Source organism: Apodemus sylvaticus, chromosome 7 (assembly GCF_947179515.1).
Source record: "Apodemus sylvaticus chromosome 7, mApoSyl1.1, whole genome shotgun sequence".
Classification (NCBI taxonomy): Eukaryota; Metazoa; Chordata; class Mammalia; order Rodentia; family Muridae; genus Apodemus; species Apodemus sylvaticus.
In genome coordinates, this window is record NC_067478.1 from 16,995,314 (window position 1) to 17,014,882 (window position 19,569).

The 19,569-nt window shown below is 53.0% G+C and overlaps 1 protein-coding gene across 1 annotated transcript; it reads left to right on the top strand.

The window, feature by feature from the left end:
• The first annotated feature begins 2,711 nt into the window (after positions 1-2,711).
• Grm2 (glutamate metabotropic receptor 2) lies at positions 2,712-13,849 on the top strand. The gene is made up of 5 exons (XM_052187396.1): positions 2,712-4,901; positions 7,316-8,153; positions 10,268-11,343; positions 12,941-13,121; positions 13,329-13,849. Exons 1-5 carry the CDS (start codon positions 4,452-4,454, stop codon positions 13,400-13,402), a joined length of 2,619 nt encoding a protein of 872 aa, XP_052043356.1. The 5' UTR covers positions 2,712-4,451; the 3' UTR covers positions 13,403-13,849.
• Positions 13,850-19,569: the final 5,720 nt, after the last annotated feature.

The window sequence follows — 19,569 nt, forward strand, 5'->3', positions numbered from 1 at the left end:
TTGTTTTTGTCTGTTCTATCTTGGGGAGTCTTTGTGGATAGACTAGGATGGGCAGGATCTCCCACACCCAAAAAGAATGTGACTGAGTTCTCCAATCAGAGGGATATTGGAAGTCCTCATCCCCTGCCCTGTCACCTCAGTGGAGAGTCACCCTGCATCCCAATAGCCCCAGGGGCTTTCCTTGCTGCTGGATAGCAGAGCAGAGTTGCCCTCCAGGCCTCAGGAGTAGGGAACTCACAGACTCTTTGCATCCAAGAGATAACCTTTGTGTCTGCAGCTTCAGTGTGCCCGTGCTCCTGCTGGGACCTCTCCAGCAGATGAAGACATCCATGCTGGGCCTGCCCAGGGCCCTTGTTCCTGGGCGTGTGCACATATACTATGGGTGAGGCTGTGGTTGGGTATGGCTGTGTGTGTAGATGGTTGTTTGGCTATGTGCTGCTGTTCTTTCTGTGTGTGTGGTTGCATTGATAATACTATGTGGAGCTAGCCAAATGGAACCATTTATGTGGGTTTGGTATATAGACTGGCTGTGTGTGTGTGTGTGTATGTGTATGTGTAAAATTGTGTGTTTTACTGTGTCTCCAAGCTATGGGTGTAGCTGTGTATACATGATTATAGCTGTGTTGGGGTGGGCATCTTTGTGTGACTGTGATCCCATATGTATTTCCTGCTGTGGCTATGTAGCCACCAAGTCCATATGTGCAATTGTGTGTGTGTGTGTGTGTGTGTGTGTGCGCGTGCGCGCGTGCACACATGTGTATGCAGATTTTTGGTTGTTTTCCACATGTGTGGTTATGGCTATGTTTATATATGTGTAGCTGTGTACATGCATATAGTTATGCCTGTTTGGTGAAGTATGTCCTCGTGTGCCCAGCCAGGAGAGGTGTCTGCATGGCTGAGTGTGATTTATCTGTTCTGCAGTGGGATAGTGAGTGCAGCTTGCTTGCTGCAGGCCCTGTATGTGCAGGTTTCTCATGCTGCTTCTGTATCCATCAACATCTGTGTACAAAGTCCTGCGCCTTTAGTGAGGCCGCCTTGGCTGGAAGAAGTATGGCTGGGCGCTCTCTGTGCGGGTTTCTCACCTCAGCACCTCCTGCTGTCAATCCCTCTGCTCCAAGAGCCTGGCCCATCACTCACTCACCCTGGGGAGCAGTCGCTCTGAGCCAGCCAAAGGGTGAGAGCAGCCGGTGGCAGAGCTGGATCTGGAAGACAGTATGTCTGTCTCCCCAGCTTTGTCTGACAGCTCTGAACCCTCGTCCTGCTGCTACCTTGTCTCCCGTTAACAGCCGGGCGTGTTTGTTTGGGTTTTGATGTGTCTGTTTTGTTTAAAAGCTGTGGTCTTTACAGAGCAACAGGGCATCCCAGGGAAAAGGCCTATCTTTGTCATCTCCTCCCCCAAATGACACACATGCCTATGTAGGAGGTGCCCGAGGGGTCTCTGCATGGCGTGGCACGGCATGTACATATCTGAGCTGACCTTGCTTCCGCTGACACCTGTGGAAGGCAGGTCAGTGCAGGAGCGTTGGGTGGGGAACCTGGGCCCTAGTGCAGGGCAGTGCCCCTTAGGGTGTGTACATGCTGCAGGCATCGGATAAGCTCTGAGGCCCCATCTCAGCACAGATCTTCCCCCCCACCCCAGATCCTTCAGCACAGCCTGGTGCTACCAAGCTTATCCACCACCCCCTACCCAGGGGTGTCCTTCCCCATCCTGCTGTGGGAGGAGAGGCAAGAGCATCTTCTCAGAGCTGTCCTCCCTCTGCTCAGGCTCCTGCTCAGGCTCCAGCTCCCGTTCCCTCCTACGCAGCAGCCAGTTCCTGGAGCCTTTCCTCTGCCACCTCCCCATCTAACCCCCACCACTCCTTGCCCTTCTAACCCCTAACCCCGGCTCACTGGGTCCCTCAGGGTCGCTCTCAGTCCTTTGCCCTGAAGCCCCCCTACCCCCCATGGCCTGATATCTCTACCGTAAATGCCCTTTGCTCATAGGAGCAGAGATTCATGGGGGAGGGGCAGCAGCTTTAAAGGTCATCTTCGGAAAGGAAGGGAAGGCCCATCCTCTGACCTCCCCCTCCTAATCTTTTCTTCCTAGTGACTCAGGCCTTCGCTCTCACATGGGGCCTGTCTACTATGTAGACTGAGTTGCAGTCCCTGCGTGGAGAGAATGGATGGGAAAACGGGCAGACTTGCAGCAACAAGCCAAGCGCTCCACCTGCCTCTTACCCTTTTACCTATGCCCCGGTGTTAGCTCTCAGCCCCAAGGTCCACCTCTTACTCCATGGCATATAGGAACCTATAACACTGTGCTCACTCTGCTAGCTCAGTGACCTTTCCAGGCCAGTGTCTCACACCCTGTTCCTGCCTAGTCGCAGTCTGACTGAGGGGCAGAGGGGGCTGAGAGGCACCTGCTCCAGCTCACAGTGGGAGCGCCCGGGGATTCAGCACCACACGGTGGACAGCTCCAGGCCCTGCGGACCTGTCAAGAGCGGGATCTGCTGGAAGCTGCTGGAGGCGTTGGGCTGGGAACCCTGGAGAGGTCAGGGAAGGCGGGAGGTGCAGGCCAAATTGGGGCGGGGTGGCAGGGGGTGGTGGGGAAGAGGACCTGGAGTCCGGAGGAACGGAGGAGGGGCTGGGGGCGGGCCGGGGCCGGGGGCGGGGCAGGCCGCGATTGAAAGCGGCAGGGCGGGCCGGCGGAGAGCGCAGAGCCTGCGAGAGAGCCAGCAAGCGGGAACCGGAGCCCCGTGCCAGAGCTGGGCGCGCCAGGTAGGGTTAGCCTGTGGTGCCGCCGTCACTGCCAACCTTTTTTAGCCCTGACCCCACATCCCGGGGCCCCGCGGGTCCTAGAGTTCTGGAGCACCCGGGCCGAGACGTGCAGACAGCGCTTTCTGGGAGCTCCGGGAAGCGGGAAGACCGTCCCGGGCACCCCGCCTTTCTTCCCAAGAGAACGCACGCCCTGCATCGCGCTTTCCAGTTCCTCCTGCTCCAGAGTCCTCTGGTCCTTCTTTCTGTCTGTGCCTCTGTCTTTGTCTCAGCCTCTCGGGCTCGCTTGCCCTCTCATCAGATATTTGTGGTCCTGCTCCTCCGCTGCTGGACTCCCAGGTTCTGCCTAGGCGTCCGTCAGAGCCTCCCCTGGGTTTCTGCCCTATCTGTGTTAGTCTTCACCCCTGATTCTCTCTCCTATTTGCCTGGCTGAGCTGCCTCTTTGGGGTCCCAGGCTTCCCGTCCTTTGCCCTGGCACCAGCAGACTAGTCCAGTGAGAAGCCGTAGTCACTGTGGCCAGGACGGGGGTCCTTGAAGTAGTTGCTGTCCTCTTTAGCTGTAGTTCCTTTCCAATCCTGAGGAGCCGTATGATCCTCACCAGCCTGCCTGTGTAGGGTTAATGTAAGGTGGATGATTGGGTACAGCGAGCAGATGCAGGGTAAAGAGGATGGGGGGTGGGGGCTCTAAGGTCAGTCAAAGGCTGAGAAAGGGAAGGCTGGAAATGATTGCTGGGTTTGGAGTGAGTGAAGAGAGACAGACGCTAAGTCTCCAGCAGCTTCCTATGAAAAGCTAGGGCACCCACAACTCAGCTCTGGTACTGTTCAGAGGTCTCACCAGGTTAAATGACCCCCATCTACGACATGCATATATATCCATCCATATCTATTTTCTCTGCTGACATAAGATCTCTAATTACACGGTACCTTCTCTGAGGCCAGTCCCTCTGCCTTCCTGTCTCTCTGGGAGGAGGATTTCCATTCCATTCTTAGTCAGGAGAGTTGGGGGCTGGCCCTTTAAGAACCATAGTCTAGGACCCTGGATGTTCACCTGGGCTTTAGTTTCTCTTGGGCTGGGAACTATCCCATGGAAACGGTCCCCTCTCTGTGGTGAGTCTTCCAATGACCCCACTCTGGGAATCCAAGGCTCAGAATGGGAGTCAGACCCTGAGTGTGTAATTGCTGTGGTCTCAGCTACTACAGTATTGGTTTCCTAGGAGGTTTATGTAGGCCCTTTGGTTCGTGTAGGATTTGGCAATGGCTGGAACCCCTGCCCTCTGCCTGGGCTCTCACTCCCACCCTCCCTGCCTTCTGCTGAGTTTGGTAGGGGCCCAGAGCGCACCTTTAGGCAAGATTAGGGCAAAGCTGAGACACAAACCTCTGGGGGGGGGGTAGCCCAGGAGCTTCTCAGCCGAGTTAGTGACATCACCCTCCTCACGACTCCTGAGTACCTGGGAAGGGGATGTGGGGAGGTACAGAGCCAGAGGGGAAGCTGGAAATGAAAGGGGCGGCCACTCTGGTTCTAGTCTCTCTTCCCTGTTTGTCTGTCTCTCTATCTCTCTGCAGGAGCTGGCCCCTTCCCATCTCTCTTCCTGTCTGTCCTTTCCTGGCCCCTGTTTCCTCCTCTCTTTGCCCTTGCTGCTTCTGTCCTCACCCCTTGAAGACCCTGGTCTGCTGGGCCTAATCATCCCTTCGGGGGCCATGGAATCACTGCTTGGGGTTCTGGCATTGCTGCTGCTGCAGGGTGCTGTGGCTGAGGGCCCGGCCAAGAAGGTGCTGACCCTGGAGGGGGACCTGGTGCTGGGTGGGCTGTTCCCAGTGCACCAGAAGGGTGGCCCGGCAGAGGAGTGCGGACCAGTTAACGAGCACCGTGGCATACAGCGCCTAGAAGCCATGCTCTTTGCATTGGACCGCATCAACCGCGACCCCCACCTGCTGCCCGGTGTGCGCTTGGGTGCGCACATCCTGGACAGCTGCTCTAAGGATACACACGCCCTGGAGCAGGCGCTGGACTTTGTGCGCGCCTCACTCAGCCGTGGCGCTGATGGCTCGCGCCACATCTGTCCTGACGGCTCCTATGCCACCCACAGTGACGCTCCTACAGCGATCACCGGTGTCATTGGTGGCTCCTACAGTGATGTCTCCATCCAGGTAGGTGGAAATTACCCAACTAACTGGGCATTAGGAAGCAGGGCTGGAAAGGGGGACCAGGGGTCCCGACGAGCCAGGACTTGGAAAAGGGCACCATGCATCTTTCTTTCAGTAGTTTCTAACAAGATGGAAAGAAAGTTCCCTCGCCATATAATAGGGTGGGCTTCTAGAGAATGTGTAAGAGAAACTTCTCTTGTGGGGAAAGGAGAGAAAACAGAACCATCACGTTACACACCGCAACACACACACACACACACACACACACACACACACCTGATATTCAATGTTCCAAAAGGCTTATGAGGCAGCCTGTGAAACCAGCCTTCAGGACTGAATCCTGGCTCCTGTTGTATTAACTGCATGACTCTGGGCAGGTTCTTTCTTTCTTTCTTTTTCCCCTATGTCTCGGCTTCCTTTTTTATAAAATAGGATTAATAATACTTTCTACTTTTAGGTTCCCAGTAGAAATTTAATGAGAGGATGAACATGTATCAAAGAGCCTGGCAGGTCATAAGGGCACAGTCGGTGTGAGCTGTTGTCAGTACTAACCCATCTTATAGACAAGGAAACAGCTCCAGAGGGAAGCAGGTCATAAATCAATGTGGTAACACCTGAGTGGGAACAGGGCTCTAACCCTAGTCAGACCACTTCTGTCTGGATTTGACAGAGTAGACAGATAGAAGCCAGGAGAAGCCAAAGAAACAAGGCAGGGGACCCAGGAGGAAGAGACATTGGGGGAGAGCACAGATGGGGAGGGTACCCTAAGATCTTCAAGTGATGCAGAATTTGAGGGAAGGGGGAGGCTAGGGACACGGCTGCTATCACTTGCTTTTCCACAAGGGGTCAGCAGAGGGCGCAATGCTAGGCTCCCATTATGAATTCCCCTGACTTTCCTCTCTACCCTCTGGACTGCATGCACCCTGGGCTCACTTGGCAGCTTTGACCTAGGAGGGATCTTCCCCTTTCCTGACTGGGTCTCCTCTCACCCATGTCCTCTCCTGTCTGTGTCCAGTGTAGGTGCAGAGAGATCAGAGCAGAACTGGAATCAGGGCTGGGGGTGCTATCTGGGTTCCTTAGGAGACTGGCAGAGGTCCTTGCGGCAGAAGTGGGACTTAGATCCTGACCTGAGTTGATGTTTTAGGAGAGATGCAGTCGAATCAAGAGCCTTGGGATATAGGTGGGAACTAAATTATTGTCTTGCTTATCTCAACTACTAGAGGTGGTTAGGGAGCTGCTGGGGCGGGTGTGACTGTGCCAGTGCCTCTATCTGTAGCCCTGGCTTTGGCAAGGATGGGTGGGTGGCCTCCTATGGCTGTCTTCAGAGGGCTCTGGAGTGCTTTACCAGCAACTCCCTCTCATGGTTTCTCCTAGGGCCCCGTGTGTGTGTGTGTGTGTGTGTGTGTGTGTGTGTGTGTGGAAGCACAGTCACCTTGCTATCTCAAAGCCACCTCTTTCTCTAGCAGGGCCACCCTTTAGAGTCAAGGCTGGTCAGCAGAGGCCCAGTCTTTAGTTCTCAGATTCTGCTGGCTCGTTAATGTTTCCCCTCATTCCAGCCCCTCTATCTTGCATTTATCTCTGGCAGCCCCCTACATGCTAGACACTGATACGGCCACATAGATTGCTTTCAACTGTTCAGCCACTGTGATTCAAACATGAGAACCCATAGCGCAGGGAGATTTTTATTATAGAGGTACAGAGGAAGAAAATGTGCGAGGAGATAGATATTTGAACTCTAGACCACTGGAGAGCCTATATCCTAGTTACAGGGTCTTCACCCTCTTCTGTAGGGCCTGTGCTTTCATTGATCCACCATCTGGGGCCCTCAGATGAACCCCATTCTCCTGGCTATAGGGACCAAATGTTAAGAAAAGAGGCATTAGGCAGTCATGGGTAGAGTAGGGAGTCTCGTTCATTTTAGGTTTAGGTACCAATGGAGACCAACTTAGGTTTCCAAGGCTATGCGACCCGTGGATGGAAGCCTTTCTTCCTGGGGTGACTTTTGTTCAACTTCACATGAGAACTGTCACTAAAGAAGGACTACCTGTATGGGGAAGGGGCAGGGGGAGGGAGATTGACATCTTTGTGTCATCTCAGATGACACTCTTTGTTTATGCTGGTGCAGCCGGGTGCTAATCTCTCCTCCAGCCCAGACCCTTCCTTCTTTGTTGCCCTTGCTCTGCATCCAGTTTGGGTGCAGCACATGGTCCTGGGTGCTCTCCCTCTCAATCCTTAGGGAAGAAGAAAACCCCCTCTATCCCCAGCTAGAAGACCATCAGGTTCAGACTCAGGTCTTTAGATAGAGACCCCTCGGAACTGACCTGTGGTCCCCAGGTCTCATAGGTATAGGGGATGCACCTGGCTTTAATGCCCGCCTCACCTGGTCCCTGACCTTTCTGCTCCCTACCCTTGCCCAGGTGGCCAATCTCCTGCGGCTATTCCAGATCCCACAGATCAGCTACGCCTCCACCAGTGCCAAGCTGAGTGACAAGTCCCGTTATGATTACTTTGCTCGCACTGTGCCCCCGGACTTCTTCCAAGCCAAGGCCATGGCTGAGATTCTCCGCTTTTTCAACTGGACGTACGTGTCTACGGTGGCATCTGAGGGTGACTATGGTGAGACAGGCATCGAGGCCTTCGAGCTCGAGGCTCGGGCACGCAACATCTGCGTGGCCACTTCTGAGAAGGTGGGCCGCGCCATGAGTCGCGCAGCCTTCGAGGGCGTGGTGCGAGCCCTGCTGCAGAAGCCCAGCGCCCGTGTAGCTGTGCTCTTCACCCGGTCCGAGGATGCCCGTGAGCTGCTTGCAGCCACGCAGCGCCTCAACGCCAGCTTCACCTGGGTGGCCAGCGACGGCTGGGGGGCCCTGGAGAGCGTGGTGGCAGGCAGTGAAAGGGCCGCCGAGGGCGCCATCACCATTGAGTTGGCCTCCTACCCCATCAGTGACTTTGCCTCCTACTTCCAGAGCTTGGATCCCTGGAACAACAGCAGGAACCCTTGGTTCCGCGAGTTCTGGGAGGAAAGGTTCCGTTGCAGCTTCCGGCAGCGAGACTGTGCCGCCCACTCTCTGCGGGCCGTGCCCTTTGAACAGGAGTCAAAGATCATGTTTGTGGTGAATGCCGTGTACGCCATGGCCCACGCCCTGCACAACATGCACCGTGCCCTCTGTCCCAACACCACCCGCCTCTGCGATGCCATGAGGCCTGTCAATGGGCGCCGCCTCTACAAAGACTTCGTGCTCAATGTCAAGTTTGACGGTAATGGTGCTGGCCAGTGTCCGTTAGCCCACAGCCCTTCAGGTTCCATTACTTGCCTAAGAAAACAGGGTGGACACAAGGGCACAGTCAGCTGTGTCAGTCAGGACAAAGGGGCCATAAGCAGAGGACTCCAGCTGGAGTCAGGGCTGAGGCTGCACTTTCTGAGAATCTTCCAGAAAGTGGAATCTGGGCTGGCCCTGGCTCTAGGAGCTCTGTCTACTGCTTGGACATTACCTTCTGGTTCTTGGCTCGTCATCTGGCTTGCAGAACCCAAGCAATTCTCAGGCAGAGTGAGAGTCCCAGTCAGGACAGGTTGAAGGTAAACTATAAGGAAAACTTATATTTAGGTGAAACTGCTATTATTAATCTTGATTTTTTTTTAAACCTGTTTGGGTCATGCTATGTAGCCTGGGCTTGCCTCCAACTCACTGTGTAGCCCATGATAGCCCCAAACTCATAGCAATTCTCCTGCCTCAGTCTCCCTAGTGCTTAGAACTATATTGTGCACTGCTATACTTGGAGTGTAGAATCATAGTGTGAGACTTAGACCGAGAGGACAGTTGTCCTCGGCATCCTGGTGGTGGAGGTGGTTTCTAGGACTCTAGGTGGAGGTGGACATGGGTACCAAAGTCTGAGGATGTTGAGCCCTTATCTAACATGGCATAAAATTTCCAAACAACTTTCACTCAGCTTCCTGTTGCCTTAATTATTCATGTCCCAGAAATCCAACTAAGGTCATCAGGCTTGACAGCAAACACAGCATTTGGGTTTTTGCCCAGCTATGATGCCTCATGCCTGTAATCCCAGCACTAGGGGCATGACTGTGAACTCAAGGCTAACCTGGGCTACAGAGTGAGACTCTCTCTCAATATATTCCCCCCTTGTATGGCGTTAGCTAGCTCCATTGCTGTGGGACCTGTGTTGAGCCTAATTCCTCTAGGACAAACACCCAGAGCTATGCCTGGATCAGGTAGAGTGTTAGGGGGTAGTGTCTGGGCTTTCATGGAGTTGATGTGAGACAAAAGCTTGCTGGGTGTGGCTGGGTAGAGTTAGATCATGAGTCTAGGGAGAAGAAATAGGGGCTGGGCAGATGGGGTTCGAATCCAGATAGCACTGCTCACTTCTGAGACCCTCAGCATCTCATCTGGATGGACCCCTGATTCTCCACTGGGATCAGGGGTGGCTGTAGTCCTGGTTCCTGAGCCTGGCTGGGGGACAAGGTTAGGGGATAAAAAGTGACAGCAGCTATCCTGTGGAAGGCCCTGGTTTCAGATGGCCACTGGCGTTGGGATTCAGTTTGCAGTGGACCAGTTAGGACTGACCAGGACTGAGGCGGGTGTAGTGGACTGTTGGAACCTGAGGCTGGGTTTGGCTTTGGGATCTCTGTTAAGTTTCTAGGAGGCAGCAATGTTGTGTGTTGTTTGCTGTGTGTTGTGATACAGTTAGTTTGAAGACTACGGTCTAGGATTGCAAGTCATAACGGGATTGGGGCTTAGAGTGGGTGAGACTGGCTTTGATGCTGAGGTCTAGGGGTCATAGTGTGTTATCAATGATCTTTTAGAAAAGTAGCTGGGGTGGGGTGGGGTGGGGGGTGGACAGATGGCTCAGTGATTAAGAGCACTGACTGCTCTTCCAGAGGACCCAGGTTCAAATCCCAGCATCCACATGGCAGCTCACAGCTCTCTGTGACTCCAAAATCTGACACCCTCACACAGACAGACATACAGGCAAAACACCAATGTACATAAAATAAAATTAAATGTCAAGCAGGGCGGTGGTGGCGCACGCCTGTAATCTCAGCAGTTGGGAGGCAGAGGCAGGCGGATTTCTGAGTCCAAGGCCAGCCTGGTCTACAGAGTGAGTTCCAGGACAGCCAGGGCTACACAGAGAAACCCTGTCTCAAAAAAGACAAATCCAAAAAATCAATCAATAAATAAACAAATTAATAAATAAATAAAAATAAATGTCAAAAAGAAAAAGTAGGTTAAAGTGAGGTGGGCTTCAGTTTTGCAGTGAGGAGCAGCCTTAGCTCTGGGCTTCAGGTTCCTTCCGAGGGTGAAGGTTGAGGTCACATCAGAGGAACTCACCATCTTCCCTTCCCTCCTCTGTCCCAGCCCCCTTCCGCCCAGCAGATACTGACGACGAGGTCCGCTTTGACCGCTTTGGTGACGGTATTGGCCGCTACAACATCTTCACCTATCTGCGGGCAGGCGGTGGGCGCTATCGCTACCAGAAGGTAGGCTACTGGGCAGAAGGTCTGACTCTGGACACTAGCATCATCCCGTGGGCCTCCCCGTCCGCGGGCCCCCTTCCTGCCTCTCGCTGTAGCGAGCCCTGCCTTCAGAATGAGGTGAAGAGCGTGCAGCCCGGCGAGGTCTGCTGCTGGCTCTGCATCCCCTGCCAGCCCTATGAGTACAGGCTGGATGAGTTCACCTGTGCCGACTGTGGCCTGGGCTACTGGCCTAATGCCAGTCTCACTGGATGCTTTGAGCTGCCCCAGGAGTACATCCGCTGGGGCGATGCCTGGGCCGTGGGACCTGTCACCATCGCCTGCCTGGGTGCCCTGGCCACCCTCTTTGTGTTGGGCGTCTTTGTGCGGCATAACGCCACGCCCGTGGTCAAGGCCTCGGGTCGGGAGCTCTGCTACATCCTGCTGGGAGGGGTCTTCCTCTGCTACTGCATGACCTTCATCTTCATCGCCAAGCCTTCCACGGCCGTCTGCACCCTGCGGCGCCTCGGTTTGGGGACTGCCTTCTCTGTCTGCTACTCGGCCCTCCTCACCAAGACCAACCGCATCGCTCGCATCTTCGGCGGGGCCCGGGAGGGTGCCCAGCGGCCGCGCTTCATCAGTCCCGCCTCACAGGTGGCCATCTGCCTGGCGCTCATCTCGGGCCAGCTGCTCATTGTCACTGCCTGGCTGGTGGTGGAGGCACCCGGCATAGGCAAGGAGACAGCCCCTGAGCGGCGGGAAGTGGTGACGCTGCGCTGTAACCACCGGGACGCCAGCATGCTCGGCTCGCTGGCTTACAACGTGCTCCTCATCGCCCTCTGCACGCTCTACGCCTTCAAGACCCGCAAGTGCCCGGAGAACTTCAACGAGGCCAAGTTCATCGGCTTCACCATGTACACCACCTGCATCATCTGGCTGGCTTTCCTTCCCATCTTCTACGTCACCTCCAGTGACTACCGGGTGAGCGTGTGGTGCCAAAGCCCGCAGGATAAACACCGGACCTGGTCTTTCCTGCTAGCTCATTCTATGTACGGTTGACTCCAAGAAGTCAAATAGACCTCAGGGAAAGGTTTAAGGGAGAAAGCTTACAGAAATGTCCAGGGAGGTGGGAATTTGCTGGGAGGGGTGTGTGCCAGGTGTCAGCCATGGGTGGTGCCAGGTGTCAGTCATGGGTGGTGCCAGGTGTCAGTCATGGGTGGTGCCAGATGTCAGATGTCAGTCATGGGTGGTGCCAGGTGTCAGTCACGGGGGGGGGGGGGGCAGGTGTCAACCATGGGGGGGGTGTCAGTAATGGGGGGGGCAGGTTCAATCCAGGTGTTAATCATGGGGGTTGGGGACAGGTGTCAGGACTGGTACCATCCCCTAACCTGGGAGATGCTGGGGTTGCAGAAATATGTTCCAGAGAGTGCAGGCTGTGCCTTGTTCCAGTGAAGGGTCATTTGGAAATGAAGGAGGCGATGGTCAACAAATGAAAACAGCAAGGGTAGGAGTGAGAGACACGGGAGGAAGTCTGAGGAGAATTAGAGCAGGTGCCGACTGTACTCCAGTTGGTAGCTTTCGAGCAAACAGTTCCAACTGGCACTTAAGGGGTGTCCTCGGCTCCAGCAAGCAAGAGCTACTTCAGATGAGATGGCCCTGGAAGGTCTCTCTGAGGAGGTGGCTGAGCTCTGAATAGTAAGACAGCATCTTGGTTAATCCTCGTGACTCCTGTTTAACTGAAGACTCAGAGAGAGCTAGCCCTAGCCTCCAGTCATTTAGCTCGGGAGTCCTGACCAGGGTCTTAAAGCAATGGCTTTTACAATGAAAGGGACAAGAACATTGTGGCAAAAGCCCTGGTGTCGGTCCTTTCCCCAAGACAAAGGTGGCGTGGCACATTGCAGGGGTGGGAAGCGCTGCTGGTTTGCACCTGCTGGGCCACCTGCTAGGGTAGTGGAGGCCAAGGCTGGGGAGGGAATCAGGTCTGACTCAGCCTTCATTTGCATATGATTTGCATTTGCATGCCAATCATTGGCAGCTAAAGACTCACCAGAGATGCACAGCGGTCAACCACTCGTGTGCACACACACCTGTGTATAAACACGCATGCCTGCACATGTGAAAATGCATACACATTCCCTTATGCACCTACTGTGCATGCACATCCTGGCACATCTAGAGCGTACACACGTCTTGCCCACTCACGCATCCCTCCCCGCCCACAAACACTTGCGCATTCTCCTCTGCATACTCACTGCCACACAGTACACCCACGCTGATAGGCTCGCATCTACACGAATGTACTCCAAACCTGCACCCCTTGCATGCCTATGCATGCACCCCTAGGCATACACACACTATTTCATGTTCATAACACAGCTGGGATTCTGGTATGCCTCCGAAAATGGTTAACAAGGGCCGACACTGCCGTTGTGATCCTTCTTTGAGACTTGGCCAAAGGACTGTTCAGTAGCTACTACCATCCTTCTCTGCCTCTGCCTAGGCAGGGGTCATAGGCCCAGGCATGTGGAAAGTCCTCTTCCCTGACCTTCCTTGACCCACGCACGTGCGTCCCTCACAGGTGCAGACCACTACGATGTGCGTGTCCGTCAGCCTCAGCGGCTCCGTGGTGCTTGGCTGCCTCTTTGCACCCAAGCTGCACATCATCCTTTTCCAGCCACAGAAGAACGTAGTAAGCCACCGGGCACCAACCAGCCGCTTCGGCAGTGCCGCCCCCAGGGCCAGTGCCAACCTTGGTCAAGGTTAGCATCCTACACCCTCCCCTACTGGGTCCCCTCTCCTGCCCTGCTCCCAGGCACAAAGTCCCCTCCCTCGACTGCTGAAGTTCCTTATGTGGGAATGGGGCACCGCCAAGATACCACTGGGGACACAAGGGAGAGGCATAGGTGGACGGTCACCCTCTTGCTGCCTCTTGGGGTCGGTCTCAACCTCTGGCTACCTTTCCCTAGGATCTGGATCCCAGTTCGTTCCCACGGTTTGCAACGGCCGTGAAGTGGTAGACTCAACAACGTCGTCGCTTTGAAGATCCCACACTCCTGCCCTGACACAGCTGCTCCTGAACCCAGCATAAACCCTCTCTCACGGCCAGGAGGAAGTTGGCTGGAGCATCGCAATAATGCCCACCCCACGCCTGCCCCAAAGTCACGTCCCCACTCCTGGATTCCCCGGCCCTTTTGGTCAGAAGCCTGAGTCCTTAGCTGGGGAGCCTCGGCAGTGACCAGGAACTCTCCTCGTAGCTATGTCCTATGTTTGCAGGCCTGGGACTCAGAGCAGGGGATGATCGGTATGTTCTAGAACCGTGTGGCTGAGGAGGACAGGCCCAACCCCCGTGCAAAGGTGCTTCCAGTCCAGCCCCTGCCCCAGGCCTTTTTAATTTTTTTATAAGTTACTCTGGGATAGAGAGGATGGTTACTGTGGGATCATTCCCTCCCCTCCTTACCCAGTGGTTTGTCCCGTGGTTTATTTTGTATTACCTGTAAATAAAGTGTCTTTATTTAAACGTTTTGTTTTGTTTTTTAGTTTAGATGGGGTCTCGTGTATACCAAGGTGGCCTCAAACTTGCTATGTAACTGAGCATGACTTGAAACTGCTAATGCTCCTGCCTCCACCTCCCAAGGCCTGGGAAGACAAGTGTGTGTCATTATACCTTCTTCTTATTCAGGGGTTTTATGAGTGCCAGGCAAGGCAGTGTGCTACCAACTGAGTGTGTGTGTGTGTGTGTGTGTGTTGTGTTGTCTGGATGTAGGCTTTCTTTTTTGTTTGTCTTTTTTTTTGTTGTTGTTGGTGGTGGTAGGGTTTTTCTTGGGGGGGGGAGGTGTTAAGACAAGGTCTCTTCTACCCTCACTATAGCCCTTCCTTGATTGGCCTGGAACTCATTATGTGGACCAGGCAAGCCTTAAACTCTAGTGATCCACCTGCGCCTGCCTCCCAAGTACTGGGATTAAAGCTTGCAGGTCTTCTGCACCGCATGCATGCAGTGCCCACAGAGGCCAGAGGAGGGCGACAGATCTCCTAGGACTGGAGTTACAGTTGGTTGTGAGCTGCTCTGTTGGGGCTGGGAATTGAAATCCAAATCCTGCCGGGAGGTGGTGGCACACGGGCACTCGAGCGCGCGTGTGCAAACACACACACACACACACACACACACACACGCCTGTGATTCCAGCACTCTGGGAGGCAGAGGCAGGTGATTTCTGAGTTCAATGCCAGCCTGGTCTACAGAGTGAGCTCCAGGACAGCCAGGGCTATACAGAGAAACCCTGTCTAGAAAAACCAAAAAAAGAAAAAAGAGAAATCCAAATCCTCTGGAAAAGCAGCAAGTACTCTCAACCACTGAGCCATCTCTCCAGCCCCTTTACTTATTTAAGATAACGCTGACTTGAGGATTTCCTCCTCAGCCTTCTACTGCTCATTTTGCTAATGTGTGTCAACTCTGGCCTGTGCTCTGCGCAGCCACCAAGGCAAACCCAGAGCTGCTTCACATGAAGGCCGAAAAGGTGTCAACTATCCTTCTTTAAAGGAGTCATTGAAAAGCCGGGCGGTGGTGGCGCACGCCTGTAATCCCAGCACTCTGGGAGGCAGAAGCAAGCGAATTTCTGAGTTCGAGGCCAGCCTGGTCTACAAGAGTGAGTTCCAGGACAGCTGGGGCTACACAGAGAAACCTGTCTGGGGGGGGGGACCCTCTGGAATTGTCCAGTGTTCTAAGAGATGGTTTTCCTCAGAGACCCAGCCTACAGTACAGTGTGGGAAGTGGGACACTGACTGTGGACCTTTCATGACAGGTTGACTAGAATTTGGACAAGCCAGAGCTAGGGTGAGTGTTTGACGCAAAAGGGAACCAGCCCATAACAGACATGGGACTGGATGTTACCCGTGTAGCCAGAAAGAGGCCCATGAGGAAGGGAGACGGCAAGGGTTGCGAGGCTATCTGTGGCTGTCATCGGAAAAGGGTCCCTTCCAGTCTCTGGAGGACTTCTGGCCTGAGGATTGCTGGCAGAGCCTGACATGCCCCGGGCGACTTTCTTGGTCACCATCTGGGGCTCACCAGTAGAGGGCCCCAAGGCTCAGCCTCAGCTTCTGCTCCCAGGGCAGGGCTCTCAGCTTCCCAAGGCCTAGAGGGTGCTGAGCAGTGAGCTGGAGGAGTCCTGTGTGAGAAAACCAGCCAGAGACATTGATTTTTTTCCCAAGTGAGCTAATTTGCATCAGTGGGCTGGTGACGTCTCTGGAAATGTGGGTTAACAATTTTAAAAAGTGGAAATAAAGATAAGAAAAGAAAATTTTAGGGATGGCTTCTCCCCAGCCAATGTGTGGGATGGAGGGATGAAAGGAAGATGGGAGACTCAGCGAGCTGTGGAGGTCATACACAGAGAACGCCTTTTCTTTCTTTTATTAACTTTATTTTTAAGTTTAGATATATATCCCACATGGTATTTGGGAAATACCTATACTCACAGTCTTTGCTTCTTAGACAAAATAATAACTTTTTCTCATTTAACCTGAGCCTCTTGTATTTTTACCAGCGCATAGTGCCAAGGCCACTCGAGTTTCTGGAATAGAGGCTCTGGGCTCTGGGCTGCCTGGTCCCAGAGAACCCAGGCTTGTTCCCAGGGCCTGGGCGCGAGGGTGCCTGGAGCAGCCATCTTTGTTTTCCCTGAGTCTTCTTGCCATCCTCCGTCCAGAGAGCACTTGATTTCTCTTTGAACCTCAGGAAAGCCGAGTTCCCTTGTTTATATCTCTCAGGGACTTCGCCCTTTAAAAAAAACACGTAATAAACCTATATTATCAGTATTAATGGTAACTAATATTGCTGTATGTTAGTCATAGGCATACAGCTAGATAACTGTAAAGGACTTCTGTCATGGAGACTCTCAGTCTATCCCTGCCACCGTCTAAGAGGAAGAAGAGCCTGAGGACCAGGAATCTGCAGAAAAGCACAAAAATGGGTGGGGAATCCCACAGCCCAGGTCTCTCACGTGCCCACTACCCACTTCTTCCCTCCCTGGCCCTTGTGGGTCAAGCTCTGTGATTATAGTCCGTGGCCAGCCCTCCCCACACTGTAGTGTTGTATCAGTGAGTCTGTGTGTGTGTGTGTGTGTGTGTGTGTGTGAGAGAGAGAGAGAGAGAGAGAGAGAGAGAGAGAGAGACGCATTCCAAGGTCATAGGTCATCACTTCAGGTGTCGTTGCTCAGGAAATGCCCTGTCGTTCAGGAGAATAACTTAACCTATAAATCACTGCTTATAGGCTGGCAAGTCCAGGCTTGTCTCCGCTTCCCCAGTGCTGGGATTACGAGCACAGCCACCACACTGGCTTTTTACACGGGCTAGGGACTGAAGCCAGGCCCTCGGGCTTGCGTCCCCAGGACCGCCCTGGCTGACTCTCCCCAGCCCCATGCTATTTGCTCCGAAGCCCTGGATTCCTAACCACAAATTAGAAGAGTAGGCCGTGTCCTCTCTCACCCCAAGTCCCGCCTCCAGTCCTCAGTCGCCTGGGTTTCGGTCTCTCTTATTCTCCACTCCAGGGCCACATCCCACATCCCACAGAGCTTGACACCTTTTCTTGAAAAGCACAGGAGCCTAGGTCCCTGCTGGGTTTGTTTATGCTAAATCATGGAGTCCTCAAAGCAGCCAGCTCATTCTGGGGTCTGAGAGCCAGATAGACCAAACATCTGTGATTCATCCCCGGATGTGTCTTCCTCGGTGAACTGACCGACCGACCGACCGTCTGAGTGTCACCACCACGTGCTTTGCTTGCCAGCCTGAGTTGGCATGCGTGGGCGCTTCACCTATGCCTTTGTTCAAAGGCTCTTCCAGATCCACCTCTGTCCTTCATCTGTTAGCTGGCCTTGTGAACACCCGGGAGGCCCTTGGTCCTGTCTTTGTGGAGCTGTATCTTACTTAGCCACAAACCACAGAACTTGTGTGGGAGAGTGACCCAGACATCTCTGGTTCCCAAGTCCTGGTATGTTTGGCGAAGTAGGGGGATGATCACACCACAAGGGCGGGTTTGAAGATGGATGTTTCTCTACATTCAAGCCCTGCCCAGGAGCACAGCTTTGAGACACCATCTCTGTCCCAGTCGGGGGCAGTGACTTTAGGTGCAGGGATTAAAAAGAATGGCAAGGAGGCTGGAGAGATGGCTCAGCAGGTAAGAGCACTGACTGCTCTTCTGAAGGTCCTGAGTTCAAATCCCAGCAACCACACGGTGGCTCACAACTATCCTTAATGAGATCTGGTGCCTTCTTTTGGTATGTCTGTCGATAGCTACAATGTACTTAGATATAATAAATAAAAATAAATCTTTAAAAATAAAAGCTTCATTTTTGGGGGCTAGAGAGATGGCTCAGCAGTTAAGAGCACTGACAGCTCTTCCGAAGGTCCTGAGTTCAAATCCCAGCAACCACACGGTGGCTCACAACCATCCATAATGAAATCGGATGCCCTCTTCTGGAGTGTCTGAAGACAGCTACAGTGTACTCACATATAATAAATACATATTTAAAAAAAAGAATGGCAAGAACTCAGTGTTATGTTCATAAAAAGAGAAAGAGGTTTAAAGAATAAGGTATTTGGCACTGTGGGGGAAGGGGTACCTAGGCGGGCCCATGCCCAGGCTTCCCTTCCCCTGAGGGACCAGATACACACAGACATGGTATAGAGTAAAGTTTATTCAGGGCATGGGATGGGAGTTAATGGGGTAGTGGAGGCAGAGAAAGGCAGAGAGAGGGAGAGAGTAGAGAAGTAGAGGCCGGCCATGACTGTGTGGAGAAAGGGGGGAGGGGAGGAGAGCCCAAGAGGGGCAAGAGAGGAGTAAGAGAAAGAGAGAACAAGAGGCAAGAGGAATAAGAGAGAGAGGAGGGGCCTAGCACCCTCTTTTATAGGCCAGGCCTACCTGGCTGTTGCCAGGCAACTGAGGGGCGGGGCATACGTGGCTGTTGTAGGGTAATTGTGGGGTGGAGCTTAGACAGAATCCTAAGGGATAAGACCCAATTCTTCCGTCCACCCGAGGCCCTGCCAGCACCCCAGGGAGAGCATTTCCCTGAGTGGCCCTCAGACACACACACCTTCCCTGTGCTGTCCCGTTCCAACTAACCCGACTTGCCTCCCCTGCTGGGGTGAAGCTCACAGGAGGGAAGGAAAAGGAGGTTTTCCCAAGGGTCTCAAAGCCATCTGAAAAATGTCTCCAACCCAAGGCTCAACAGAGAAAGGAAAAGGCCCCCTGCTTCTGTTCCCATGGGCCAGTTAATCATGGCATGGTGAAGTGTTCTCAGTCTCAGGGAGAGGCAAGCTCTGGGGACAGCAGGGCAAGGAGAAAGTGAGGGACAAGAAATGAAGAAGAGAGGGAGAGAAATGGGGATGATGTGGGAGGAAGAGGAAGAAAATGAAACCCTGATGGCTCTTACCAAGATGTCAGTACTGATGATGATGGTGTTGGTGGTGATCGTGGTGATGATGATGATGGTGGTGATGATGATGGTGGTGGTGATTGTGGTGATGATGATGATGGTGGTGGTGATGGTGGTGGTGATGATGATGATGACAATGATTGAGACAGATTCTCATTATGTAGCCATGACTATCCTGGAATTCTCTATGTAGGCCAGGCTAGTCTGCCTCCTGAGTGCTGGGATTAAAGGATTCTCCACCATTCCTGGTTTAGGATTGTTTTTTTTTTCTTTTCCTTTCTTTTCTTTTCTTTTTCTTTTCTTTTTTTTTTTTTTGTAAAACAACTTTTCCAGTATATGCTCCCTATAAACAGTTTAAGCCTTGCATAAAAGTACAAAAAAGAAAAATCAAAGTATTACTTCAAGTTTCATGATTCAAATATAACCGTCATTAACATTTCTGGTACAGCATGCTAGACATATTTCTATGCATTTTTACAGATAGGGGAGATAGAAATACTCTCATAAAAATGGGATCATGCCATATGTCTATTTTTTTTAGTAGATTTAATTTTACTTGACTCTAATTGAAGAAAATGAATCTGAAGTAAAATTGGAAGGAATTCTTGAACTTTCCATACATTTCCTCGCCACAAAAGATGTCTTTCCTCCCAGAACGAGTCCTCTAAGCTCAAGGAAAGGGCTGGTGTGACATTTGAAGGTAAACATTCCTTTGGTCTCCAAGGCTTACCCGTTGTCAACCTTCCTGCAGTCTTAAAGAAATGAGTCACTTCTAGGGCACGTTGGG